The sequence below is a fragment of the Pleurodeles waltl genome, chromosome 4_2 (genome assembly GCF_031143425.1).
Source record: "Pleurodeles waltl isolate 20211129_DDA chromosome 4_2, aPleWal1.hap1.20221129, whole genome shotgun sequence".
Taxonomy (NCBI): Eukaryota; Metazoa; Chordata; class Amphibia; order Caudata; family Salamandridae; genus Pleurodeles; species Pleurodeles waltl.
In genome coordinates, this window is record NC_090443.1 from 1,049,209,763 (window position 1) to 1,049,222,300 (window position 12,538).

The following is a 12,538-nucleotide window of genomic DNA, read 5'->3' on the forward strand; positions in this document are numbered from 1 at the left end:
TTCCTGGGCAGAGGTGCTACCTCCCCAGGAATGTGCACAGCCCTACCTAAGACCTTCAAAGGGCTTACCACCCTTGAAACTTGACCCCCAGCCCTGCTGCTAGCAGAAGATGGCCGCCCTCATTGCAAACCCCCACTTGTGGTGGGAGCAACAACGGTAAAGCACACAAAGGACAGGAGGAGTAGCCATCCCGAGCTTGCACCACCTCTAAGGTGTTGCATGTGTGGGACCCCTCCATTTCATTTTTCTCCATCTTGCATGGAACGAAAATAGTCAATCAGGTATAGGGAAGTGACCTCTGCGCACAGGAAGTGGTCACTAAGTGGGTGTAGCCACCCTAAGGTAGATGACCTATTGGTCACTACTAGGTACCCTCTAAAGCACCCACTAAATACAGTATTTAATGGGCATCTCCAGACCAGAGATTGAGATTCCAAGGGTGCAAAAAGGCCAGTAACAAAGAAGACCCAAGGCTCAAGAACGGAAGTCCTGCTTCACCAGCAGAAAGGTGACAAACCCTGCCTGCTGCACCCAGGCCTGGACAACCGCCACTGAGGCATTGCTTGGACATCGGGCAGACTCTACAAACCTCTAGAGGACCTCCAATCTTTGAAAATCGACAAAGATCTCCCTCCAGAGTAAAGGCATCACTCTCCTGCAACCAGGACCCAAGAACCAGTTCACTGACTGGCTGCTGACCAAGGAATTGGATGCTGCAGCTGTACCAAAATCATCCTGACGGACTGCGAAGAAAAAACCTACAAGTGTGCCAAGTTTGGTGAAACTGTAATCTCCAGTTCTGAACCATGCAATAGCACCAGGTACTGACGTCCTAATGTGAAAGCCAGTTCACTTGGGACTGAAAAAGGACCAGGAGGAAGCCTCAGTTGAGGGACATTAGAAACCAGTAGGACCTCCCACCAGAGTGACCCTGCTGACCTGCAAGTGACCCTCAAAGTGACCTACCTCCTGAATCCAAGGGCACCTTTATGCACAGCTCCTGGCTTACATATTCACTGTTCCCGGCTTCCCTGTGCCCTGCACTAAAGAACCAGCTGTGCCCTAAGGGTTCCCCATCCATTGCGACCTCAACACTCCAGGGGGACCCTCTGGACTCACCTTGAAGTCCACCTGTGCAGGGCTTTTCCAAGTGGCCACTCGCAGTGGCCTGGCATCAGCTCCAAATACTTTTTAGCAGCTGATCCCACGGGAACTGGTAGTCGCCCAAACTTCTCCAGCTGGTCCATAGAGCCCACTGATGACCTTGACTTACCTGCAAGAGGAGACCTTGGTAAATGCACTGCCTGATTTTATATGTATTTTTCAAGTATTTTCTCCATTGTTCCCTATGGTGTGTAATTTTGCACAGAACTGAGACATTTTCCAAACTTTAAAAATTCAGAACTTAAAAAGTACTTACCCGATTTTGCTGATCTTGGTATTAAATATTTTAGAAAGATCTGAAGTATTTTTGTAAATTGGTCTTGAGTTATTCTTTTGAGTGTGTGTCTTGTTTTGTTGAAACTGTGATTACAACAAAAGCATTCCAATTCTCCAAGATTAGCCTAACTGCTTGACCAAGCTACCATGAAAATTAGAGCATTACGTGGTCTAGTTTTTACCTCTTTAAAACAACATGTTGTTGCCTGTATCCTCTGCACAGTGTGCCTAGTTTTGCAGAGGGCCAGCCTCCTACAGCGGTTCCAATCCATGGTACACCTATAGGTAGGATGCCCACCTCACATAGGCTCGGGACACCTGCGTTTTCATCACAGGTACTATTTTCTATTGGTGATGGTGTTGGGTATAGGTATTGGTGCAAGTTCTTCCATTTAGTAATGGAACACAACCGTGCCAACACATATACCCATTGTGATGCGCTCCTCCATCAGTAAATGTCCCCCGCAAGACTGGCGGCACAGCAGTGACATTTAAACGTGCTCGGCGGGAAACTGCCTCTTAACAGCAGCATAGTACTGGCAGCCAGCATTGGGAACCCCCATCACAGCAGTTTCTGTCTCAACTGCTAACATCTAAATACGGTGCGTGGGACTTCTTCAGCTCGACGCAGTACTTGGAACTGCTGTGACAGTGGGACGGGGGTAAGACCATCAAGATCTAAATAAGGCCCCATGTTTGTAAGTGACAAAGAGGATCCAGAGGAGGAGGGTCCTGGCTTCCTAGATTTCTGTAGAAAGGATCTGACCTTTACATGAAGCCCCCAGAGGAGCAGCGTCAGCCCAGGTGCCCGCTTCACAGTCTAGCGTGATCACAGCACTTGGCAGAGCTCCATAAAACAACCACTGCTCTGGTGGTGGTTGTGTTCTCAATCACAATACACAGCCTCAGGTGTTTGTGACACCCTCTCATCACCAATACTCACATAAAAGGGATCTCCATGAAGCACGTCCTTCACGAGGGCGAAGCATGGGTACTGCAGGATGGATGCAACAGACGACAGCGCCATCATAAGTCCAAACAGCTTCCCAAAGTGCGCGAGTGGAAATCTGAGGGAGGAGGAATCAAGGGAAATGGACACTGTCACCAAAACAGTAACTTCACACTGAGGATGCCCATGCCACACACAGCCCTACCTAGTCACACCTTCACACACAACACTCCTAGGCTATACATTACCCCTTCCTACCTATACAAAAACACAACCTGTCATGGCACACCCTAATTCTCTCTCTTTCACACACACTATACATCATGGGCAGCCCCTCCTCTACACACACTGGCCCTGCACAGACACCGTCCCTTTCTCCTCTCGCCCTCTTCCAGTCTCTCACACACATATACACACATACACCTAAACACCATGCGCAGCCCCTCCTCTACACAAACTAGCATGGCACAGACAATTTCTCTCTCTCAACTCACACATAATCCCCCCACACACCTACACAGCGCGTGTGCCCCATCCTCTACACACACTGGTATGGCACAGACAACTCCCACCATCCGCAGTGCCTCCTCTAAACACACTAGTAAGGCACAGACAACTTCTCTCTCACACACAAACATGCACCCACACACTTAGACACCATGGGCCTGATCCACAATGGTAAATTTAGACCAAAAGTCTCAGTTTACTATGAGTAAAGTTAGAGTTTTGGTCTAAGTTTACACTTTTGGTCTAAGTTTACAACAAAAGTGTAAACTTAGACCAAAAGTCTAACTTTACCATAAGTAAAGTTAGACTTTTGGTCTAAGTTTACACTTTTGGTCTAAACTGAGATGTTTGGTCTAAGTTTACACTTTTGGTCCAAGTTTACCTTTGTGAACCAGGCCCCATGTGTGGCCCCTCCTCTAAACACACTGGCATGGCAGAGATAACTTCTCTGTCTCTTCTCACCATCTTTCTATCTCTCTCTCCCACACACACACACACACACACGCACAAACACACACACATCTACACACACACACACCCCTATACACCATGTGAATCCCCTCCTCTACATACATTGGCACAGCACAGGAAACTTCTCTCTCTCCTCTCTCCCTCTCTCTCTCTCTCTCTCTCTCACACACACACACACACACGCAAATAGACACACACACATACACACCCCTATACACCATGCGCAGCCCTTCCCTCTACACACATTGGCATGGCACAGACAACCTTTCTCTCTCCTCTCACCCTCTTTCTCTCTCACACAAACATACAGACACACACGCTCACAAAACCCTATACATCATGTGCGGCCCCTCCTATACACACACTGGCATGGCAAAGACAACTTTTCTCTCTTACGCACACACAGTCCTACATACCATTCACAGCCACTTCGCTACAAAGAGTGGCATGGCACAGACAACTTCTCTCTCTCTCTCTCTCTCTCTCTCACTCACACACACACACACACACCCACACACCCCTACACACTGGTATGGCACAGACAACTTCTTTCTCTCTCACACACACACCTACACATTGGCATGGCACAGACAACTTGTCTCTCTCTCACACACACATATGCACAGACACACATGCACACACACTCACACACACACCCCTATATTCCATAAATGGCCTCTCCTCTACACATACTGGCATGGCACAGACAACTTCTGTCTCTCCTCTCACCCTCTTTCCCTCTCACACAGACACAGACACACACAAACCCCTATACACCATGTGCAGCCCCTTTTCTAAACACACTGGCATGGCACAGACAACATATCTCTTTCTCTCTCACACACACACGCACACACACACACACACACACACACAAACACACACATGCACACACACACACACACACAGACACACACACACACTCACACACTCATGCACCTATACACCATGAGTGATCCCCTCCTCTACAGACACTGGCATGGCATATACAACTTCTATCTATTCTATGAAAAAAGCAAGCACGTCAGACCCTCACTGAGCCTGGGCCCCTTCTGCCGGCAAAGCACATGTTTTTCAGCAGAAGTTGTGCAAAGGACCTTTAATGGGTGTTCTAATGCTGGGATACACAAAGTTTACACACTGTGCAAGTGTATCCACCTTTATTGTGCATCCAGGTCACCAGTAGAGTTTCTCCCTAGACTTTCAGGATTTATTTAATCACTCATCACCCAATAGCAACAAAACCCAATCTGGAAAGAGTGTCAAGGTGAGAGACACTGTTGAATAACCTTTGCTTATGCATGGCGTTTATGTTGTCCAACCTTGTTACCCTCAACACACAGGCTAGCTGCACAGGTGGGTGGGTCTGGAGAAATGGGGACAGGGGCTGTGAGGTACGGATGTCAAGGGCGAGTAGCAAGGGGACAGCCAGAACCTAATACCCCTAACTTTCAACCAGACCCCTAAGGCACCGCGTGAGCAAAACAAGAGACTGCCCATGGGAGCTTTCATGAGGGAGGGACTGGACTGAGGAGCTGTCCTCCAGAAAACATTGGGCCCAATTCACAAAGATAAACTTACACTAGAAGTCTAAACTTAAGCTACGAGTGAAGTTAGACTTTTGGTCTAAGTTTAGAATTTTGGACTAAACTTAGACCAAAAGTCTAAGCTGAAACCAAAATTCTAACTTTACTATGAGTTTAGGTCTAAACTTAGACTTTTGTTCTAAATTTACCTTTGTGAATCGGGCCCATTATCTTTTAAATGCCAAATTTTGCATTTTACAGCACAATTTCAGAAGAATTTGCTCAAAGAGCACAATTTCTTCCGCACATTTCTAAAGGGTCATTGATTAAATAATCCAAAAAACAAAGTAATGCCAATGTGCTGAGGCAGACCTTGCTGAGGGTATTCTTGGGGGTTGGATGGGGCGGAGGACCGGATGTATGCCTTCCTTCCTTTCTTTGTCCCCTTGCTTTTTTTTCTTCCTCAGGTTTCACTTTTCCAACCACCTTACTTTTCCTCATGTCTCTTTAGCCTTTTTCACACTCTCTTTGATTGCGTTGCAAAGCTGTCTAGTTTGAAAAACATAGTGTGGGCATAGCAAGAACGTAGAGGGACTTGTAGCCCGCCCATTGCTTACCATTGGTTGACTTTAATGTCACTCTCACTTGTCTCCTTCTTAGTTGAAAGTTTGCCTTCTCCAACTCTGTCCCTTCCCTGAAGCACTACCAATTTAGTTGTGTCCTAGCACTGCTCACGTAAAGGGATCTACTGTCTTCTTTTGTCCTCACCACTCCACTAGAGTGCATGTGTTTTCCAGCTATCTCCTAGTGTGCTTCTTTTTACCCTCTGTGCTCCATGTTGCTTTCTTTCTGGATGCTTCTCCCTGACCCTGCATAGTACACTCATCTGTGTGTGCTTCTCCCCCATGTTGCTTTCTCACCTGTGTGCATCTCCCCAGAGCTCCACATTATTGTCTCTCTCGCTTGTTTGCTTTTTTTTGCCCAGCACATTCTGTGTTGCTTCCCGCACAACCCCTTCACCTTCTTGCTTCTGGCCTCATGTGTTGCTTCTGCCCCTCCCCTATTGCTTCAGCTACTTCCTCCTCACCCACTTAAAACACAAAAACAAACAAAAAAAACACTTTCACTTTTTTTTGCTTTTACTTACTGATCTAACTTGTATCAGTTAAAAGAAGCAAAAAAAACACCTGTCATTATTTTCAGGCGCTTGCACGAGTAGGGTGTGCACCTACAAAATGACAGGGGGTGCTGTACAGCATGGCAGGAAACCCCTGCAAAGCCAATAGGTCCCTATGATAGCACCTCTTAGTTTTACCAATGTTTATTCTTTTTGTCTCCATGGCTGCACTTAGGTTCTTTGCTTAGCATGGCATTTCTGTGAACTGTTACTTATGACGGTCTGTCTGCAGACTTAAAGTCAGGCAGGGGCCACAAAGCTCAAATCAAGAAATAGTCTGACCCAGCTTGCCAGGCCATCTGGCCCACTAGCAGCCACCTAGCCACAGCCTTAGCTGCTGAGGGGGAGAAGGTGCCACTACAATCAGGTGGATCAGTAGTGAGGCGCTTCTTCTACGAGAGTCTTCGAACCGGGCGGTCACTGTACAATGAGGTGAATTTTGAAGAGCGTTTATAAGCTCTGTCCTGAAGTGGATAAGGAAAGAAGTTTATCAAAAAAAATCACAAGATGGTATTCTGAGCATAACAAGTGCATTGCAGGATGATGTGCTCCCTATGAATCTACAGTAAGGTTCATGCCGTTCATCCTGTGAATCTATAGCAAGATTCACACTGCCCAAGATCAGTGACCAGTAGGGAAGCCTGGCTAGCTATTAAAGCCAGGAGCTCTACAGAAGGTAAAGCTGTGGGAGGCCCAGTGGCTGTGGTGTGCAGAAGGGGTTGGCTTCATAAGTGGGGGTCGATGAAGAGATAGAAAGTCATTAAGAAGAATAAAGGGCATATGAAGGTCAGTGCCATATTCACCCCACCTGATAATCTGCTCTCACATGGTGCAGCAAGACACATGCCTGCAGAGAAGGTCCATACCAACAAAAAGTAAAAACGAGAGAGTCTTTCTCGAAGAGGTGCCACACCAATCGAAGGATGTACGCACCCGTGTACCACTATGAGACCATGTGCCAATGTGAAGCAAGGGTATACTCCAGACGCCCGGTAACATCACAGCGGTAACTCGCATATCGAAAACAAATGTAAGCCAACACCACAAGACCTACCCCCGTGAGGATCTGTCATTATAAGGAATACATAGAAATACCTTCACAGAGGAAGCACAACAGACAAACACTGGTACAAAGAAGTACATTTACATAGAAAGCTCAACAGAGACACACTGGTACAGAGAAATACATTTACATAGAAAGCACAACAGAGGCACACTGGTACAGAGAAATACATTTACATAGAAAGCACAACAGAGACACACTGGTACAGAGAAATACATTTACATAGAAAGCACAACAGAGGCACACTGGTACAGAGAAATACATTTACATAGAAAGCACAACAGAGAAACACTGGTACAGAGAAATATATTTACATAGAAAGAACAACAGAGAAACACTGGTACAGAGACATTTATTTTACAGAGAAATACATTTACAGAGAAAGCACATCAGAGAACCACTGTCCCAGAGAAATACATTTGCAGAGAAAGTACTACAGACAAACACTGTTACAGAGAAATATATTTTACAGAGAAATATATTTACATAGAAAGCACAACAGAGAAACACTGGTACAAAGAAATATATTTACAGAGAAATGCATTACAGAGAAAGTTCTACAAAGAACCACTGTTACAGAGAAATACATTTACAGAGAATGCACAACAGAGAAACACTTACAGAGAAATACATTTGCAGAGAAAGTTCTACAAAGAAACACAGTTACAGGTAAATATATTTACAGAGAACGTGCTACCAAGAAACAATCTTAAAGACAAATTAATTTAAAGGGCTCACCCAGTGTAGGAAAAACACAGCTGTTCTTTGCCCAGGTCTGCATCACAAACAATGGAAGCTCTAAATGTTTTATGTTTAATGATGCCAGCTAGGGTTTTGGGATCTGTTGTGATCATATTCATCCGTCGACCTTTTTAGAGAGAAACCACTGGAAGGAAACGCTCTTGCAGATCACAAATGGTCACATGTCCCAACCTTTGGAAGTGCAATTTCCTAATTGTGATTCCATGCGAATCGAAATTAGGAAATCACAATTTTAAATGTATGAAACTCCACTGAGTTTCTTTTGCGATTGCCAGTGGGTTGCAAACAGACCTACCTCATTAATATTCATGAGATGGGTCGCAATTTGCGACCCACTGGGAATCGCAAAAATCACAGAGACGGTGGCCTGCTGGGGTCAGCAGACACCATGTCTGTGACTGCTTTTCTATAAAGCAATCTTTTTTTTAAACGCAGCCCACTTTCCTTAAAGGAAAGCGGAACGTGTTTAAAAAAACAAAAAATTAAACGTTCAATATCATTTTTTAAGAGCAGGCAGTGGTCAGTGAGACCACTGCCTGCTCTTAAAACATTTTTTTGCATGCATTCACAAAACGGGAAGGGGTCCCAATCACGGTCACAAAACAATCAAACATACCACTGCGACTCTTAATGAGGAAGGGACGCCCTTGGCATGCTCCTTCTCAGTTGTGACTCGCAAACCTATTTTGCGATTCGGTAAATAGATTACTGAATCGCAAAACAGCATTTGTATGTACTAAAATGCTTTTTACTGTGTGCAACGGCCTGATTCTGCGAATCGGGCCATTTGTGCACAGAAAAAAAGCTTTGTACATCTGGCCCTAATGTACTTACAGAGAAACAAGTACAGATAACTAATACAGAGAAATAACCTTGCGAACAAAACTCTTACAGAGAGATCACTACAGAGAAATGTTCTTACGCAGAAACTCCTTTTCAGAAAAACGTTTTTATAGAGAACAATATTTACTTAGCAACCACTAGGGTATAACTTTTGTAAGGAGAAATAGCATTACATACAGTAGAAGCCACTGCACTTAAGCTTTGTCGCAAAAAATATATATATTTACAGAGAAACTACTACTGAGAAAATGTGTTCAATGTTTTAATTTGTCTTTTTTTTTCTACCTCATCTGTAAATATTCTTACAGGGTTTTATTTTGCAATCAAAAAAACATTTTCTTTACAACAGCTGCTCTCGCTAATGCTTTACACGATGCATTTGCCCAACAACACCTAGGTAAACCTATTTCAGAGGCTGGGGTCACTAGGTTGATTGTAAAATGCATTCAGATTTGTCATGCCAAAGCCATATGCACACTACACTCAGGCCCATATTTCATAAAATGACGCAGTGCGGCGCCACAAGCCACCTTGCTGCGCATGTCATTAGGAAAGTGCACGGATGCGTCGTATTTACAGCACGGTGCAAGGGTGCCTGCGATGCAGAGATAATTGTTTATGTGCAGGAAGGGACACCTTCAACAATCATTAATGGAGTCTTCCTCCTCCTATGTGTGCTGCATTCTGCAGCACACTTAGAAAGAGCAAAAAACAAGGAGAAATAAAGTTATGTGTCCTCATTGTGCCACGTTTACGCCACCCCTGGGGTGGCATAGGAAACTGATGCATTCCCAGCCTTGTAAATCTGGGAATGCATCCAATTCCATGGGTGTTGCATGGGAGTACCCACAGCAACACCCATGGAATGACCCTTTCACACAAAGCTATGCATAAAAACGGGACATATTTACTAGACCATAAAAAGCCACGCAAGGTGGCTTTACGTGGCCTTGTAAATATGTGCAGGCATACAAAAGTGACACTCCGGCTGCGTCAGTAGTGGCTCGCAGGGATGGGGGGGGACAACAAAAAATAAAAAATATCATTGAAAAAAACGCACCTTTCTCCACTCGACGTGCCAACCTGCTCCATTGTCGTCACTGCAGGCACAGGCACCCAGCCTGCCCTGCAGCCAATCCTAACGCTACTTTCATGCAGCTGGCAGCATGAAAGCAGGATTAGGATTGGACGGAGCGCCCAGCCATGGTGCTCCAAGGCAGAGTGTGAGCCTCTGCCTGCTCTCGCCAACCCGTCAACACAGTGCGCATATGTGTTTGGTCGGCCTGAGACAGCTAGCCAAACATACATGTGCACTGAGACAGAGTGCTGTGCACTCCTCCTCCGTCATAGCCCCTGGCCCGCCCCTTTTACGTTAAAACCATAATAAACACAGGTTATTGTAGTTTTATCGTAAAGGTTTTGCAGCTGCAGCTGCAGCTGCTGCTGCCGGCGGTGGGGCGATGCTCCACCATATCGGAGGAGCCGTTGCTATGCAGCGTTAGTGTACTGCAGGGGCATTGTAAATGTTCCCCTCTGTACCTAGGGCACATTTGGCTGATAGAAAAGGTGCCACAATGGCCATACGAGGTAACATTCCACTAGTGGATACAGTTAACATTCACTAAGCATCAATGGACACACATTCAGGCATAACAAGAAGCACACCTGAGCCAAACTGTAGACAAAACACAGCCCCACTACTCCGATGCTTTTCTTTCCACGTCACCACATTAGGGCGTTGGGAATTGATTTTCAGCCTTTGCACAACAAGTCATTTACAGCAACACATGCAGCGAATTGAACTATCCGTTTGCGGCTTGTTGTGCTGTAGATTCACATGCTCCCTCTGCAGCTTCCTGGATGTGAGCATACTGCAACACATATAGTAAAGTCAATAATGAATACATGTTCTTTTCCAGATCACAAACCTTTTAATACTTTGCATCTCTGCATATACATTTCCCTGTAAGAACTGTCTTGGAATCTGTGCCCTGGTGCATCGTGTGTTTTTAGTGAGTTACTCCGAGTCACTTCAAACCCAAAACTACTACTCCAAAGACCAACAACTTGTAGTGTACCAAGCCCAACACCAGATGACAGGAGTGTGTGCAGACTGTGACCTACAGTGGCACATGCTGCAAACACCTGATTATGCCACTTTTGTTTTTTACAGATTTGACACTCAACCATCACAGATCTTCCTAATACCCATCATCTATGACTATTGTCTGGAAAGGCATTCCTGCTGCAGATGCACGTGTGACCTTGCATCTGTGACTACAGAAATATATGGCACATCATTCCAAATAGTTTTATTATCATTCTCACCGCCAATGTAGGTGATGCCTGGTAACGGGGAATCAGCCTTTGCAATGTCCTCACGCTCCTGTCCCTCGGATAAGCTTTGTCTGTGACTGCACTGAGTCAAGGGCAAGAAGAAGAGGGCATCGGAGAGTCAGGTGGACGCTGCCACCACCAGTGCCGCAGTGGGTGGAAGTACCACCGCCACCACCAGTGCCGCGGCTCACAGCTCTGCTGGCCCCAGTACGTTCTTCTGTTAATATTATTTATTTCCCTAACTTTTACCTCTCCCCATTTAGAATTATTTAGTTTCTCGTATACTGTGACTGTTTTTTTTTCAAATCCTCTTCATTCTATTTCATGTTGTTAATTCTTGTTATCCTTCCCTGCATTAGCCTTTTTTTCTATGTTTCTTGTTTCTGGAGTTGACTTCCTCCTGTCTGTACTAATCTGTAGCTTTCTTCTGCTTGGTTATTAAGCTTTCCTTCTCCCCTACCTTATACACCCCGTGGACTGGTACTGTTAGACTAAGAGAAAAGCCTAGGTAATCTATTGTGACGATTGCAGAGTTTGCAGACCCATGCAAGCTATTCTACGCTTGTTTGCTGAGAAGGCTTCTTTTTTCTTGCTCATTCTCAAACAGCCAAATGAGGAGAGCGTTGCCATAGTTATGGTGACCGCCCCCCCCATGTTGTGTTGTATGTATGATTATTCAGTATCCCAGCAACTTCAATGACAGTGCAGCATGGCAGGAAAGTAGTATGAGGACAGTGCCATTGCTTTTGCCAACCAACCCCATATGTCCCACATTGAACAATGTATTCTACCCCTTAATTGTGCTTCAAATGACTCACACTCATCCTATCTGTGAGAAAGGGCCTCTTTTTGCATGGTTAGCCCCTCACTTTACTACCTGGGACATGAAGTGCTTTCATACTGTAACTGCAGTGGGTCCCTGCTAAACAGGTTCCCAGGGTCAGATCTCTTTCCCCAAAACTGTACTATGTATTGGCACTTCAGACACCTTCGTACGTTCCTAGTAAATAGTACCCCTGGTACCTAGGGCATGGGTACTGAAGAGGGCTCTCCAGAGCTGCATCACCAATTATGCCACTCTGAGAGGCCCCACATCAGCCACATGCATCCTGCCATTGCAAATGCATGACTAGGTGTACCCAAAGTAGCAAACTCCATGGGTGCCATGTCTGATAACACTGCATGAAATAAGGCAAGTCACCCCTCTGGCAAGCCTTACAGCCCTGAGGCACGGGGTACTATAATGCATGTGATGTGTATGTGCATGTGCAGATATGCCCCTACTGTGTCTTTGCAAATTCTTAGACATAGTAAGTGTACAGGGAAGCCATAGCAAATGCATGTGCTGGACACTGGTCATTGTGAGTTCCCCAGCTACATGACGGCCTCTCTGAACCCTGGGTTGTTGTATCAAACGACTCACAATAATAAATCCACACTGATGCCAGTGTGGGATTTATTAT

General features: G+C 45.4%; 1 protein-coding gene across 1 annotated transcript in view; it reads right to left on the reverse strand.

Annotated features, from left to right (window-relative positions):
• Positions 1-2,326: 2,326 nt before the first annotated feature.
• Positions 2,327-12,538, reverse strand: part of LOC138294019 (equilibrative nucleobase transporter 1-like) — a 387,196-nt gene continuing 376,984 nt past the window's right edge. Inside the window, exon 11 of the mRNA XM_069233271.1 lies at positions 2,327-2,507. Within this exon, the coding sequence (XP_069089372.1) occupies positions 2,327-2,507 (181 nt within the window). The remainder of the gene's footprint in view (positions 2,508-12,538) is intronic.